We start from the raw sequence: 17,093 nt of genomic DNA, 5'->3' as shown, positions 1-17,093 counted from the left end.
AAAAGAAGACGTTTTTTGTTATTCTCTCAATAAAGATTTCTAAGAGTTGAGCCCATCTCTACGTAATGTGGACGTGAGGATCACATGCAGTGAAACATTACTAACCCCACATACACCACTCGGGAAGGATGAGACTATGCAAGGCAAGCATGCCTCCAGAAATCCAAACAACCAGTGACTCATTTATTCCTAGCATCAAAAGCGGGAGGAGAGAAAATACATCTTTCAACCAGAGGTGAGACGCAGATCAGAGGAGGATGAATCTCCAGACCCCAACGCTGCCTGTAATTGAGCCCTTTCAAAGCAATCATACTTTGAAGTGTCTATGAGTGACAGAGGCTGACAGACATGTGATTTATAGGGAGCACATGTAAACACACACATGCACACGCACACGCACACACACACACACACACACACACACACACACACACACACACACACACACACACACACACACACACACACACACACACACACACACACACACACACACACACACACACACAAACAACCCTCCCCTCCCAATCTCACAAACGCCCAAAGAATCTATCCGTCATTCCCTTTCTCTCATACTGAAACAGTCCAATCAATATTCCTCCTATCAATTCTCTCCAAAAAAATATATACTTTAACCAAACAATCTGCCTCCTGTTTAAACAAACACTTACACATCAAAACACTCACGCGTGTACATACATACATCCGCGGGCAGTCATACATTTGTGAACGAGCTGGCATCGCAGAACCCCAAACCCCTGCCATTACAGAAGAGAAACGACACCTACGTGTCCGTTGGCCAGGTCCAGCAGGTCTCGGAGCCTGCAGCCCCGGCCATGCCTCCTCTCGTAGCAGATGCTGTCCTCCATCACCACGAAATCAGCCCCCGCCGCGCGCAGGATCCCGTGGACCTCCTCCGGGGATTGCTGGGCGTAGATCTGATACACCTGAAACGACCAGGAGAGAAAACACACCCAGGGGATAATACACACACACACACACGTAAACATGGAGGACAACACAACACAGGTCTCAGACAGACAGACACACACACACACACACACACACACACACACACACACACACACACACACACACACACACACACACACACACACACACACACACACACACACACACACACACACACACACACACACACACACGCACACACACACACACACAGGCATGACTTATTGATAGAGGGCTATGAGAGACTTTGCGATGAGTGTTAACAGCGGGCCGTGCTGGTGCTGGGGGCTGACGCCTCTGTGGCGCTGAGTGGCAGACAGACACACAGCAGGGTGGTGTGGAGGGAACATTCTGCTCACGTCCCCCAGGCAGAGCCCCCAACCTGAGGAGCCCTCCTCTCCCTCCCACAGCTGCAGAGCTTCATTAGTCAGAACTCTGCCTGAAAGAGCTCTGTGAGCCCCACACCGCCGCACGACACAGCACCACACGCTGTAGAGCGCCACCCAGAGTGGCAGAACGCTCTGTACCCAACCATCCAGCAGCCCTGCACCGTCTCCTCTCTGCCCGCCTCCCCCTCACCTAGCCCCACGCGCTGCATTGTCTAACGAGCTTTAGAGACGGTTCACACCACCACAATTAATCTCCGCATCTGACAAACGCTACTTGCCATCCCCGGGTGAGATGAAAACACGGCGTTGTCTGGCTGATAAAGTCACGCGCTTCTGTAAAACTGAGGGGAAAGCCAGACAGGAAATATAAAAAGTGACTGATAGCACACTCTCATGTTGAGGCTTATGTGACTCTATTTCCCCGCCGCAGTTGACGTCCCCTCCGTGCTAATATCACAGCACCGTGCTAATATCACAGCACCGTGCTAATATCACAGCACCGTGCTAATATCACAGCACCGTGCGAATATCACAGCACCGTGCGAATATCACAGCACCGTGCTAATATCACAGCACCGTGCTAATATCACAGCACCGCGCTAATATCACAGCACCGTGCTAATATCACAGCACCGATATCACAGCACCGTGCTAATATCACAGCACCATGCTAATATCACAGGACAGGTATACAGAAGTGGTGTCCTCTCCTTGATAGGACCATCACCCAAGTGGGGTCACGCCTTTTTGAATTCCATTACAATTCTGGAGGTGACTTGAACACGGCCCTTTCCTTTCCAAGTGGACTGTTCAATTCCCTGGTTGGACTGAATTTAAAATGGAATTGACCCCCAACCCTGGTCAACACATATTTACAGGTGTCTCCATATTACTCTCCTCTCAGGTCAGGCCTTGTGTAAAAATAAACTTAATTAAGTATAGAAGTAGGATAAGGATAAAGGATTTTGTTTTACCTGTCTGGTCCTCTCTCTCAGGGCTCGGTCTTCGTAGTGTGGGTGGTTAGTCAGGACTCTCCCTGTGCACAGTTTGATCCCAGCCAGCAGCTGCATGCTCCCAGCAAACACTGCTTTCTTGGGCGTCTTTGAGCTGGAAGACAAGGTAGAAGAAGTGTTTTCTGGGAGATCAGCGTTTATACTGCTGTATGCTACACAGAGGTAGAAGACGTTACCACGCTGTAGAGCCGGTATATTTGTGTATTTAACAAGACGGCGTTATTTTTGTCGGTTTCCTCATGACTCAGTAGCAGGCTAGCACCACACTGATATCTGTACTTGCACACTGCAGGTATCCTTTACTCAATGCCATCAAGTTTTTTTACGATAACCTTTGCAGGCGTGTTAAGACTTTCACTTCTATTTTATTTTAAGAACAAAAAAATACTGGAACAACTTCAAGGAGAGATTGAAAGGCTAGCGAAAGGGCAGCCTACTAAGGCTGCTGGGAACATAGAATAGTTATCAGACAAATAAACCATGTTCATCTTTCTTTCGCCAAGGAATCTTTCTCAAGGTGTTCTAGAGGAGGTGGCGAGTGAGGACTCACAGGAAGGACAAAGCCCAGTGTGGAATGTGTTATATGATTACAGCCTAGAGAGGCCGACTCTTAGGCAGAGCCTTGTTACTACCACAGCCCAACCTTGGCCGGCTCGGTCTCGTAACACTGATCTCCGCTCATCGACACAGTGACTCACCCTACACCGGTACATGCCTGAGACACCCTCTGACCAGCTACACAACTCGGGGGGCGGTTTTGTCAAAATCACGAGCCACATTTTTTTTTATTTATCACGAGCCACAACACAGAAGACGGAACAATCTTCATGTTGACAGTCTGGTCTGTATACATTCTCCCTCAACCCGGCAAGTCTGATTGCATGGATACACTCGTGTGGGGAGCGAGAGTGCGTTTCCACCCATAGCAACCATTTCCAGGAATAATTATGTTGGTGGTAATTGTTGGTAATAACTGAGGAATCAGGTCATTTCGGGCAGGAACAAGCAGCACAGTGTGCACATAGTTGGTTGAGAACCACCTGTCGAGCTTTTGTTCAGGTACTTCACGAATCAATTAGCCAGTCGAGAACAGCACAAAAGAGCATAAGAAAAAAAGGTAGTTTGCTCAAACACACACACACACACGCAGAATTAAATGATTTCAGTTTCATTTACTATCCCCTGGTGGAGGAGTCAGTGTGTATATATATATATATATATCTATATTAGAAAAGGAAATCAAATCGCTCACTAACTCTGTAAGAGGTCATAGCAGAGCCTCTTTCACAGCAGCTATTAGCTCCTCCATTCCTCCCCCAAAACCTCATGTTGATTTGCCATTCTAATCCACATCACAGTAAAGGGGGGGGATAGGTTGAGACCGCTGGTTCCCTCTGGGCTCTGGGGGGAGAGATAGGATTCCCCCGCTAGGAACATTAGCAGCTTGTGGGGCTAATCGCCAACCACCCGGGGCTGTGTGTGATGGGGTGATGGGGCTGACCTCTGACCTGCTCTTCTGGGTCACTTCCTTCCTCTCTGTGGGAGTTTGCGTTTAATTGCTGCATATTCAAGTGGGATTCCTCAGACCTCAGCTGATTTCTTTTTCATTTCAGATTGATATTCTGCTGTCTAAACGCCCGCCGCCCCGGTGACATTATAAAAATGTATTAATGCTGTTAATAGCTGGAGAAGGAGGACACGGATGGTGATTAAGCGTGAAATTGGTATGCATGAATGTGCCTGTGTGTTAGTTATGCTACATGCAGAGGTGGGACTATGTCATGCAGTAAATTAACACCATTGTACACCTGTTGATGCAGACTTTAAAGTGGCAGTGCTGCCGGCAGAGAGAGAAAGAGAACAGATGGGTGAAAAGTTTCAGTGTCTACGAATCAGAGAGTAAAGGAGGAGGATAGCCTACTCAAATGTCTAAAATAGAGGCAGGTACGGGAGGGAGGGGGATGCTAACAGCTCTGAGGTGCTCACGGCTGGGATTTGTAGGGAGCTCAGGTACGGCAGAAACGGAGATCGAAACAGAGATGGGCCTGTCACGTCCATCCTAAGATCCTACAGCTCTGCTCATCCTATCTGACTGACCGCTCTGCTCCCAGCTAGAAGAGACGGACCGCCACAGATAATCGGCTGTTACACCAACCAGCCACTATAATGGCCAATTCAACCGCCACAGAGTCCGGAGACTGAGCGGAGGGTGATGATGATTGATTGACTGACTGATCGGTTGAGAGAGGTAGGGTTGGCAAAAATGTTATTATAATGCAATTTCACAGTGGGCGAAGTCACAAGCTTTCCATTGATATTATCCTGAGGGGGGGAATAACTGTGGTTCATACGAGGACAGACAGAGTTTTACTTACTGCTACTGACATCCTCTGGAGACTATGTATAATAAGGGGAAAACTTCAAATTTCGACAAATTATAAAGGAAGAGAAAAAAATCAAGCTGACAGAACGACAATTAGCAAGGAGTTTAAGTGGAGGATATGAGCGTATCAAAAACATGAAGGAATCCACAGTTTACAGCGCGAAAAACGGTCCTCATTGTTCCAGTAGTGAACAGCCGCTCTTACAACGACAGAAGTTTCCCTGGGAAAACAAAAAAGTGCCATTTGTCTTCATTATTCAAAAACAAGGCAACATTCGGAAATAACTCAGCTTTCCAGAATCAAAAGGATGGCGTGACAACATTAACCGCCGAACAAAAGAGGGGAAATTAATTGCATAGCAGCCAACGCTTAAATGATAAGGGTGTCTGTGATGACGGTGCCTCACAACGCTGTCAAAGACAGTAATGACAAGACACCAGCACGACTTAAAAAAGGGCACCATGAAGAGTGGAGCCAGAAAAGTCAAGAGAGAAATGATCAAGCATTTTCATACACAATGGCGAGCTACCACTGACTTCTGAATGTGCATTTAGCAGGAGGAAGCTGGAGGGACTCAGACTTACAGACTCAGCTTTAACTGAAAAAGAAACAGTCAGCAAACCAGTCTTCTTCTCTCCTTAACATCTCTGCTGCACCGATTAAACCTCCTGAATTCTTCAGATTTACTACAATGTAACTATTTAAAAAGTGCCCGTGGATAGAAGGTATGTTCGAGTACGTTCCCCGGCAAGATTACCATAACAAACCAATGAGTACTTCATGTAAATACTGTGAATGAGACAGAAATATATGTTCCTATGTTTTTTTTGTTCACATTCGCTCTGAATTTGTGATAATTTACAAACAAGGGCAGCTTTGCTATGCCCGAGTCTCATGAAACACGATCCCTGCTTAACTCTTTCATCTTAAATGTAATTAGCGCATGGCAAGACGCTTAATGCGCCAGCACTAGTGAAGGTAACGCTACACGCTAATCCGCCGAGCAAATTGGATTTTCTCTGGAGGCAGAGAACCTGTGTCATTTCACAGAGTGAGTCTTTTTAAGGCCTGTCCTCCCCAGTCAGTCTCTCTGAGCCAAGGAGCCACGCCAAATTCACATCCATCTCCGATCACATCAGGACGGATTGGCTTGATAAAACCCTTCCACAGGGGCCGGGGCCACGGGCTGAACCGCTGCCAACAGCTGGGTCCTCTCCAGACCTCCATGTCTTATTCATGCACCACAGCTCACCAAATCTACATTTCCATAAACACATGCAGTCACAGGCAACTATGGTGTTACTTGATCTGTGGAACAAAGCTAACCTGATTTGCGTTTGTTTGACATCTACGGACGTGTGAGTGTACAGTTGAAGTCGGAAGTTTACATACACCTTAGCCAAATACATTTAAACTCAGTTTTTCACAATTCCTGACATTTAATCCTCGTAACAATTCCCTGTCTTAGGTCAGGTAGGATCACCACTTTATTTTAAGAATGTGAAATGCCAGAATAATAGTAGAGAGAATGATTTATTTCAGCTTTTATTTCTTTCATCACATTCCCAGTGGGTCAGACGTTTGCATACACTCAATTAGTATTTGGTAGCATTGCCTTTAAATTGTTTAACTTTCGGGTAGCCTTCCACAAGCTTCCCACAACAAGTTGGGTGAATTTTGGCCCATTCCTCCTGACAGAGCTGGTGTAAGTGAGTCAGGTTTGTAGGCCTTCTTGCTCGCACACGCTTTTTCAGTTCTGCCCACAAATTTTCTATAGGATTGAGGTCAAGGCTTTGCGATGGCCACTCCAATACCTTGACTTTGTTGTCCTTAAGCCATTTTGCCACAACTTTGGAAGTATGCTTGGGGTCATTGTCCATTTGGAAGACCCATTTGCGACCAAGCTTTAACTTCCTGACTGATGTCTTGAGATGTTGCTTCAATATATCCACATAGATGGCATCATGAGGGAGGAAAACTATTTTGTGAAGTGCACCAGTCCCTCCTGCAGCAAAGCACCCCCACAACATGATGATGCCACCCCCGTGCTTCACGGTTGGGATGGTGTTCTTCGGCTTGCAAGGCTCCCACCTTTTCCTCCAAACATAACGATGGTCATTATGGCCAAACAGTTCTATTTTTGTCTCATCAGAACAGAGGACATTTCTCCAAAAAGTACAATCTTTGTCCCCATGTGCAGTTGCAAACCGTAATCTGGCTTTTTTATGGTGGTTTTGGAGCAGTGGTTTCTTCCTTGCTGAGCGGCATTTCAGGTTATGTCGATATGGGACTCGTTTTACTGTGGATATAGATACTTTTGTACCTGTTTCCTCCAGCATCTTCACAAGGTCCTTTGCTGTTGTTCTGGGATTGATTTACACTTTTCGCACCAAAGTACGTTCATCTCTAGGAGACAGAACGCGTCTCCTTACTGAGCGGTATGACGGCTGCGTGGTCCAATGGTGTTTATACTTGCGTACTATTGTTTGTACAGATGAACGTGGTACCTTCAGGCGTTTGGAAATTGCTCCCAAGGATGAACCAGACTTGTTGAGGTCTACAATTTTTTTCTGAGGTCTTGCCTGATTTATTTAGATTTTCCCATGATGTCAAGCAAAGAGGCACTGAGTTTGAAGGTAGGCCTTGAAATACATCCACAGGTAAACCTCCAATTGACTGAAATGATGTCAATTAGCCTATCAGAAGCTTCTAAAGCCATGACATAATTTTCTGGAATTATCCAAGCTGTTTAAAGGCACAGTCAACTTAGTGTATGTAAACTTCTGACCCACTGGAATTGTGATACAGTGAATTATAAGTTAAATAATCTGTCTGTAAACAATTGTTGGAAAAATTACTTGTGTCATGCACAAAGTAGATGTCCTAACTGACTTGCCAAAACTATAGTTTGTTAAAAAGAAATTTGTGGAGTGGTTGAAAAACCAGTTTTAATGACTCCAACCTAAGTGTATGTAAACTTCCGACTTCAACTGTATGTGCGCAGGTTAAAGCAGAAATACATCGGATTTTACCTAATCCAGGTCATCAGCTCAACGGTGTCAGGGTCGTAGAATTCTCTCAGTTCTGATACTTCCGTCATCAGTTTGGGCCAGAACTATGAAGAAAAATAATCTAAATAACCAAACTCCACAGAAACACATCGGCTCACAATAACCACTTTCATATAAATCACACATCCATTCACACATCCCAATGACTGCCAAATCCTCTGTACTGTTGATAGTGAGGAGAGGAGGAGAGAGCCAAAGTCCTTAACACACTAGCCACCAGCCGGTAGCTGCTTCCATTTTTAACTCCATATCAGTTCACATTTACTGCAATTTCTGTGGGTGAGAAAATATTGTACTGCAAATTGTGATGACATAGCAAGGCAAATGTCTCACCTTGTAATATAGGAATCCCAGAATGGCAAGTGGAACCGTGTACCTGATCAGCCTCAGCTGCAAAACGAGAGAGAAAATTTACCTGGGTGAACATTACAATCTGTTGTGACACTTAGTTTCTCTCTACGGACATCTTGGTTGTAAATTGGTTGTTACCATATCGCCACCTACTGGATAAGGCTGGAACTGTCCAGCACAGTACAAGCAAGCTACCGTTTCAATGTGTTCCTATTGCCTCAGTGTAGGCCTGGCCCATCTCATGGTGGAACGCAGAACCTGCTAACAGGTACGGCGCTCATTCTTCTGTTAAAAGAAACGTTAGGGATCGGAGCTGTTGCCTCTACCTTTGTTTTAGTGTTGCAGTGGATCATGTTCAGGCAGAGGGACCACAGCTCCTTGCCACACACGCCATAGGCAGCAAAGACACACATATGGCCTGTCCACAGATATTTCATTCTGGAGAGAGGAGAAGAACGGTGTATTTAAAAGATCAGAACAACCTTATTTCAACTTTTTTCCCCCCCCGTTTACCTTTGCAAAATGTACTTTGAATTATGAGGAAATTATCAGCAGCGTTCTCCTTATATTATGAGGCGTCAAAATAAACATCACAAATTGGAAGCGGGGTGACGATCAAAACGTTTGGCAAGAGAAGGAGATGGCGGTTTTGGAGAGTGCGAGAGAAATGGAGAAAAAAAAAATCGAATGAACAGGGGCAGGCCCACTCAGACGAAGGACAGATGGGTAGATTAAACAGAAAGAATAAGAAAGAAAGAAAGAAAGAGAAAGAGAGAGAGAAAGAGAGATAAAGGAAGTAGATATTGGTTAATCAGCAAAATTCCAGACATGTCCGGAGAGATATCCTCTTGAACAAGCAGTGGAGCGCACCTCATGGTGCTGAGCGCCAGGAGGCCGAAGAAGACGGTGTGTAACACATTGTAGGCGACATCTGCCCGCATACAAATCGGCCGCTCCTCGAACCGGCCTTTCAGCGGACGCCCGACTGCTGAAGAATCACTGAGAATGGGAAAAACATTGATGCATAATACATAAAAAAGGCGAGAGAGACATTAGGCAGACTATTCAGTTTGTCTTTCGCTCGCCTCCAAAAGGTTAACTGGTGTATCTGAAATGAGCCTGTAATGATTAGCTCGCGGGAGGGTTGAGTGCCTGGGGGTCCAGACTGGGTTCTGATAACTGGAATGAGAACAGGACAAAAAGGATAGGAGCAGGATTCTCGCTCTCATCAAACAGGGAAGGAACAACACGGTGAGACGTGACATGCTGAGGTATTTACAGGGCCTTAGGGAGAAGACTCAAGAGGATTGTTGTGATGCTGCCTGCCGTCCACTACCTCAATATGTTGTAGTAGGTCTCCACACAGCTAGAGAATAACGAAACTGACAGCAGTGGCATGTGATTGGCTAAATCAAAATGTTATGTGCAAAGACTCCTACGGTGTCTCCTCATCTACCTCCCCGTCAGTGGCGAAACTGTCCAAATAAAGCATATACAAACACAAAAAGGAGAGCCTCTTTACGAATTATTAAGAAGAAGAAATAATGAATGACTCATTCAAAATGATTAAGTGATAGATGTGTGGGTTACCAACGAGCAACCTCTTGAACTCTACTCTGTCTCAGTGTTTTGCCGGATAAAACGGGCCTCAGCATGACAGATGGTGAAGCAATTTAAGGGAACAGAATGAAGAAAATAAATGACAACCCAACAAAATGTGGATAAGTATTGCAATATCCACATGGGATTAAGGCTGAGAGCGCTTGGAAGCCAGGGACCTGTTATGTCCGGGGCATGACTCAGCCGTATGTGGGCTCTTCAGAACGTCATTCTCAGTCCACAGCTACAGGAGGAAATGCACCTTACCAGAGGTTGGCCAGTGTTACCAGCGCCAGCATCACCAGGAGCACAATCAGGGTGACGAGGTAAGGGTATGCCAGCAGAGTGCCAGCCAAGCGGTCAAACGTGTCCAAGGGAAGCAGGCCAAAGGCTTCCTCACACAGGTAAAGACTGGCATCGAAATCTCTGAGAGCGAGAAAGACACGGTGAGAGAGAGCGAGAGAGACACACAGAGAGAGAGAGACACACAGAAAGAGAGAGCGAGAGAGACACAGAAAGAGAGAGAGACACAGAAAGAGAGAGAGACACAGAAAGAGAGAGAGACAGAGAGATTTTTAATTTTGTAGTATTATTATTATTATTATTATTAATAACTACCATTTTATATTATTATTTGTTATTGTTTATAATTTTATTACAATGTATATTGTATACATTGTTGCTTTGGCAATATTGACACAATGTTTTTCATGCCAATAAAGCAGCTTGAATTTGAAAGACAGAAAGAGAGAGAGAGAAAGGCGAGGAAAAGCTTTGCAACCACTGCACAACAGCAGAACCTGAGACGGAGCTGCATTTCCTGACAAAATGTCAAAAATATAAAACAATTAGAGAGTGTCATTTTCCCAAATTTGAAACCCTTATTCAAGGTTTCAAAGACCTTTCTGATGAGGATAGGCTACCCGCCCTGTTGGGGGAGGACGCAGAGAGCTGTGGGTTGGCAGCGCACTACATTGCTGCCTGCCATAAGTTGAGGGACAGTGTCTGACAGACCAATCAACCTGCACATGTACTCTACTGTATGCTTATTGTTATTGTTGAATGCATGGTTATTTTGACCCTTGGTTATTGTTGTTACTGTTGTCCCGTTGACAATTTTGATTCAAATTTTTTTATATTGTAAATATCCAAAATAAGCTTTGGCAATATGTACGTCATGCCCATAAAGCGAATTGAATTGAGCAAAACAATTGAATTGAGAGAGAGAGAGAGCGCGAGAGACACAGAAAGAGAGAGAGCGCGAGAGACACAGAAAGAGAGAGAGCGCGAGAGACACAGAAAGAGAGAGAGAGAGCGACACAGAAAGAGAGAGAGCGACACAGAAAGAGAGAGAGCGACACAGAGACAGAGAGAGAGAGAGCGACACAGAAAGACAGAGAGAGAGAGAGCGACACAGAAAGACAGAGAGAGAGAGCGACACAGAGAGAGAGCGACACAGAGAGAGAGAGCGAGAGACACAGAGAGAAAGAGAGACACAGAGAAAGAGAGACACACAGAAAGAGAGACACACAGAAAGAGAGAGAGCGAGAGACACAGCAAGAGAGAGACAGAAAGAGAGAGAGACACAGCGAGAGAGACACAGCGAGAGAGAGACAGAAAGAGAGAGACACAGAAAGACACAGAAAGAGAGCGAGAGACACAGAAAGAGAGAGAGAGACACACAGAAAGAGAGAAACACAGAAAGAGAGCCACACAGAAAGAGAGAGAGCGAGAGACACAGAAAGAGAGAGAGCGAGAGCGACAGAGAGAGAGAGAGCGAGAGACACAGAGAGAGAGAGAGAGAGAGAGCGACACAGAGAAAGAGAGAGCGACACAGAGAAAGAGCGACACAGAGAAAGAGAGACACACAGAAAGAGAGAGACACAGAAAGAGCGACACACAGAAAGAGAGAGGGACACAGAAAGAGAGAGAGCGACACAGCGAGAGAGAGAGAGAGAGAGACACAGAAAGAGAGAGAGCGAGAGACACAGCGAGAGAGAGCGAGAGACACAGCGAGAGAGCGAGAGCGGGAGAGAGAGCGAGAGACACAGCGAGAGAGAGCGAGAGCGAGAGACACAGAGAGAGACAGACACACACAGAGAGAGAGAGACACACAGAGAGAGACACAGAGGAGAGAGAGAGCGAGAGACACAGCAAGAGAGACACAGAAAGAGAGAGAGAGACACAATGAGAGAGAGACAGAAAGAGAGACACAGAAAGAGAGAGAGACACAGAAAGAGAGAAACACAGAAAGAGCCACACAGAAAGAGAGACACACAGAAAGAGAGAGAGCGAGAGACAGAGAGAGAGAGAGCGAGACACACAGAAAGAGAGCGAGCGAGAGACACACAGAAAGAGAGCGAGCGAGAGACACAGAAAGAGAGAGAGCGAGAGACACAGAAAGAGAGAGAGCGAGAGACACAGAAAGAGAGAGAGCGAGAGACACAGAAAGACAGAGAGCGAGAGACACAGAAAGACAGAGAGCGAGAGAGCGACAGAGAGAGAGAGACAGAGAGACAGAGAGCGAGAGACACATAGAGCGAGAGAGAGAGCGACACAGAGAGAGAGAGACAGAGAGCGAGAGACACAGAGCGAGAGAGCGAGAGCGAGAGCGAGAGACAGAAAGAGAGACACAGAGAAAGAGAGACACAGAAAGAGAAAGCAAGAGACACAGCGAGAGAGCGACACAGAGAGAGCGACACAGAGAGAGAGAGAGAGAGCGAGAAACAGAGGAGAGAGAGAGCGAGAAACACAGAGGAGAGCGAGACACAGAAAGAGAGAGACACAGAAAGCGAGAGAGAGCGAGAAAGATGTTGGCAAGCTCTTGTTACACTGTGGCTTTGAGAATTGACATAGCAGTTATTTCCCTCAGTTTGCTGGATACTTAATCTGAAAGACCACAGCACATTTCCTCCGCGTGCATAAATTATATTTAATATGCGATCAATGAAAGGGGTTTTATCATCTCAGGATTCTACACTAGGTAAGTGTCAATTAGTGAATCATTTAAAACATGATGAAGGAAGTCAGTGCATTCTACCTGGTAGGCCCCAAGCCAAATTTGGACTTTATGAATTTAAAGATGTGTTCATCCGATCGGACCTGCAACGCTTGCTGCGCAAACACGAAGATACACAAGGAAAAGAGATAAGGTCAGGTTATGCATGTCTGAGTCAACACGAAACAGCAAGACATTTAAAAACAACATTCCTTAGATGCAAGTTCACATCATGTACATGACAGACACATAGTTAGTCCCATGTAAGTTTCAGTTACATGCTGTATTTTGAAACAGCTGGATATACAGTACCAGTCAAAAGTCTGGACACACCTTCTCATTCAAGGGTTTTTCTTCGTTTTGACTATTTTCTACATTGTAGAATAACAGTGAAGACATCAAAACTACGAAAAAACACCAGGGAAGCACGATATACCAGTGAAGATATCGGAATCGGACGATATTAGCTAAAAATGCCAACATCGGCCCAATGTCTATTTTAACGCCGATGTCAAAGCTATATAACGTAGGTACATGATGTAATGACGCCACACGTTCAACACAGCATTCCTAACCTAGCCCACAATGTCTGCTGTGTGGATCGAGCAGTCAACAAGTCGGGGGAATGAATGATCTCCGCATGTGTGGTTCCCACTGTGAAGCATGGAGGAGGAGGTGTGATGGTGTGGGGGTGCTTTGTTGGTGACACTGTCAGTGACTTAACCAGTATGGCTACCACAGCGTTCTGCAGTGATACGCCATCCCATCTGGTTTGTGCTTAGTGGGACTATCATTTATTTTTCAACAGGACAATGACCCAACACACCTTCAGGCTGTGTAACAGCTATTCTACCAAGAAGGAGAGTGATGGAGTGCTGCATCAGATGACCTGGCCTCCACAATCACCTGACCTCAACCCAAATGAGATGGTTTGGGATGAGTTGGACCGCAGAGTGAAGGAAAAGCAGCATATGTGGGAAGTCCTTCAAGACTGTTGGAAACGCATTCCAGGTGAAGCTGGTTGACAGAATGTTACGAGTGTGTAAAGCTGTCATCATTGCAAAGGGTGGCTACTTTGAAGAATCTGAAATATATTTTGATTTGTTTAACACTTTTTTGGTTACTACATGATTCCAAATGTGTTATTTCATAGTTTTGATGTCTTCATTATTATTCTACAATGTAGAAAATAGTAAAAATAAAGAAAAACCCTTGAATGAGTAGGCGTGTCCAAACGTTTGACTGGTACTGTAGATGTTTTCACAATGTCCTCCCGACTCCTGTGTGCCTTCCTCCTGGCTTCTCCGCAGCCCGTAACACACATAGATGACCTATTCATTCCTGGTGACAGGAGGAGGAGGATGTAGTACAAGTCTCAGGGCTCACCTTGGCTAAATAATGAATAGTGAATGTTAGTGCGAGGACGAGGACGGTGTGAAGGAGCAGCTTTCCCAGCCGTGCTGCGAGACCTCCTGTCTTCAGCCCTCTCTCCATGGAACACAAGGCAAAAAGACAAAGAGCATATCAGTGTATCATGACCACAGATGTTGCACTTACTGTATATCAAGACTGTAAAATAAACCAAGTCAAATCCCTGGGATTTTAAGAGGAACATACAGTATGTGTTTGGGCTCACCTGGAAGTGCTTGACAAAGAGAGCGGCCACAATGAAGCTGAGAGCCAGAGAGCCCAGGATCATGGAGTTACAGAACTGCAGCAGCCACACGCACAGCAGGCTGCTTACCTGGACTAGGTACAGGCAGGTCACCTGGAGAGAGGAATCGGTAATAATATATGCCATTTAGCAGACTCTTTTATCCAAAGCGACGTACAGCCATATGTGCATACATTTTACGTATGGGTGGTCCTGGGAATAGAACCCACTACCCCTGGCGTTACGAGCACCCTGGTCTACCAACTGAGCTACAAAGTCCACGTCCTGGCTCAACCCTAACCATAGCCTCAACCCTAACTAAAACCCTAACCTTAGCTTCATGTCCACATCCTGGCTCAACTGTAACCCTCAACCCAAAATACAAACACCAACCTCAACTGTAACCCTAGCCTCAAAGATTTGGCATGGGCCCTCAGATCCTCAAAAAGTTCTACAGCTGCACCATGAGAGCATCTCGACTGGCTGCATCACCGCCTGGTATGGCAACTGCTTGGCATCCGCGCTACAGAGGGTAGTGTGTAAGGCCCGGTACATCACTAGGGCTGAGCTGTGTGCCATCCAGGACCTCTGTACCAGGCGGTGGAAGGCCCTAAAAATTGTCAAAGACTCCAGCCACCCAAGTCATAGACTGTTTTCTCTGCTACCGCACGGCAAGCGGTACCGGAGCACCAAGTCTAGGACCAAAAGGCTCCTGAACAGCTTCTATCCGCAAGTCATAACACTGCTAATCAAATGGCTACTCAGACTATTTGCATTGACACTTTTGGGGGGTGGGGCACTGAATCGCTTGCACTGTCTCATGCGCACTCAATGGACTCTACCCACACAGTACACTGACACTCCAACACACACACACACACACACACGCTCACACATATTGACGACACACTCACAGACAGACACACTTTCACATACCCTTGCTGCTACTATGTTTTTTGATCTATCCTGATAGCCTAGTCCCTTATCTACATGTACATATTACCTCAATTACCTCGTACCCCTGCACATTGACTCGGTACCAGTACTCCTTGAATATACTATTACTCTGCACTGTAGGGAAAGGCCTCACAAATAAGCATTTCACAGAAAAGTCTACGCCTGTGGTATTTGGCGCATGTGACAAATACAATTGTATTTGAACCAAAACCCTGAACCTAGCTTCATGTGCAGATCCCGGCTCAACTCTAACCCTCAATCCTGATTGCTTGAGCTGCCACCCACAGTGAACGTGATCTCTCTAATATCATGCACAGGTCCTTAAATCTGTGACGGATTGAATCTCGGCCTAGGAACAAAATAAAGCAACATATATTTGGCTGAATGCTGTGATGGTAACGTGCATGATGAGAGAGGAATGATGTCGCAGACCTGTTCTGTGGAGATGAGGTCCAGACAGTCCAGGGTGAAGATGATGAGAGCCTGAACCAGCAGGATGAACTGATTAAACTGCCAGGTGAGGCAGAAACACAACGTGGCCAGGAACATCAGCCACAACACCACCTTCTGCTCACAGGAAAGGAGTGGACAGAAGAACACAGATCCCATTATGAAATCAGCCACTTGACCTCAAATCAACTTCTAAGATAAGATACTTCATTTGATAGTGATTCATTGTCTATTTCCACAGATGTTCTCTTCATTCTCCTATTCTGGTCTAATTGTATGCGAGTAGAGAACAGAGGAGATGATGGTGTCCTCTGCTAGGTGAGTGTCTACCTGCTGGATGGGTTTGAGGTGAGGCCTCAGGTAGCAAGTGATGGCAGCTATCTGGAGAGCGAAGAAGGGCAGGGACCAGTTCTCCCTGAGAGAGATGGTGAACTCCACCCGCGTTGTGTCCACTCTGGAACACAATCACACATATGGAACACTCAGACCACCACCATTTAAATGTCCATTCAGATCTCAGGTCGAAGGGGGCATTTTAGGATTGGACTTGTGACAGCTTGCAGTAGGTCATCAAGTTTGTCCAGTAGCTATAACTGTATAAACTGTATGCCAGTCTGCTTCTACTCTCTTGCCAAGTCCTTATGGACTTGTGTCATGTTTAGCTTGACAATGAAGTAGGCAAAAGCACCAACAGATCTGGGACCAGGCCAATACGTTTAGCCTTACAATGAATCATTAGTTGGGTGTGCATGGTGAGATGTATACCTGTTGAGGATGTACCAGACTCCAGTGAGAGCCCCTGCTAGCCAGGAACCACTGAGCAGCCAGCTGGTGATGAATAGGGCTATGACATACACCGCTTGCAGGGAAAACACTGTGTAGATATAGAAATACACTGGCTCCAGGTAGGCCTGAAACAAACACACAAACCATGAGATAATGACCAATCATCTTATCAATCATCTCCATTACTATTTGAAATGCCATGTTAGTAGATGTGTGCTCTCTGTATTACCTGTATGGGTAGAATCCTATAGAGAACACCTAGGAACACCTCCTGATAGATGTTCATGCGTCGCAGGAGGTTGATGGTTCTCTTGGATTCAGTGGCATTATCATTGATGAGCTCTGAAAGACCTGATCACATACAGACAGAAATGAGGTTCTTTCTTAAAGTAACTGTCCCATGTTTCCAGATTTCTATGAATTATGACCTATAATGAATTACAATATAAGTGAAATAGGTCTCCTTCCA

General features: G+C 45.7%; 1 protein-coding gene across 6 annotated transcripts in view; it reads right to left on the bottom strand.

Moving 5' to 3' along the window:
• LOC139576226 (protein C-mannosyl-transferase DPY19L3-like) overlaps positions 1 to 17,093 on the bottom strand; it is a 42,146-nt gene that overhangs the window by 6,289 nt on the left and 18,764 nt on the right. For all 6 annotated transcript variants that reach the window (XM_071402028.1, XM_071402027.1, XM_071402030.1 and 3 more), the window contains 14 exons: positions 16,854 to 16,975; positions 16,604 to 16,749; positions 16,169 to 16,292; positions 15,821 to 15,955; positions 14,414 to 14,545; positions 14,164 to 14,265; positions 12,820 to 12,893; positions 10,047 to 10,205; positions 9,051 to 9,179; positions 8,507 to 8,618; positions 8,163 to 8,219; positions 7,791 to 7,873; positions 2,336 to 2,468; positions 789 to 947 (listed from right to left, as the gene is read on the bottom strand). In XM_071402028.1, coding sequence (XP_071258129.1) covers positions 789 to 947; positions 2,336 to 2,468; positions 7,791 to 7,873; positions 8,163 to 8,219; positions 8,507 to 8,618; positions 9,051 to 9,179; positions 10,047 to 10,205; positions 12,820 to 12,893; positions 14,164 to 14,265; positions 14,414 to 14,545; positions 15,821 to 15,955; positions 16,169 to 16,292; positions 16,604 to 16,749; positions 16,854 to 16,975 — 1,667 coding nt within the window. The remainder of the gene's footprint in view (positions 1 to 788; positions 948 to 2,335; positions 2,469 to 7,790; positions 7,874 to 8,162; positions 8,220 to 8,506; positions 8,619 to 9,050; positions 9,180 to 10,046; positions 10,206 to 12,819; positions 12,894 to 14,163; positions 14,266 to 14,413; positions 14,546 to 15,820; positions 15,956 to 16,168; positions 16,293 to 16,603; positions 16,750 to 16,853; positions 16,976 to 17,093) is intronic.

Source organism: Salvelinus alpinus, chromosome 5 (genome assembly GCF_045679555.1).
Source record: "Salvelinus alpinus chromosome 5, SLU_Salpinus.1, whole genome shotgun sequence".
NCBI lineage: Eukaryota > Metazoa > Chordata > Actinopteri > Salmoniformes > Salmonidae > Salvelinus > Salvelinus alpinus.
The sequence above is the reverse complement of the archived record's forward strand: the minus strand, read 5'-3'. Positions and strand labels throughout refer to the sequence as shown.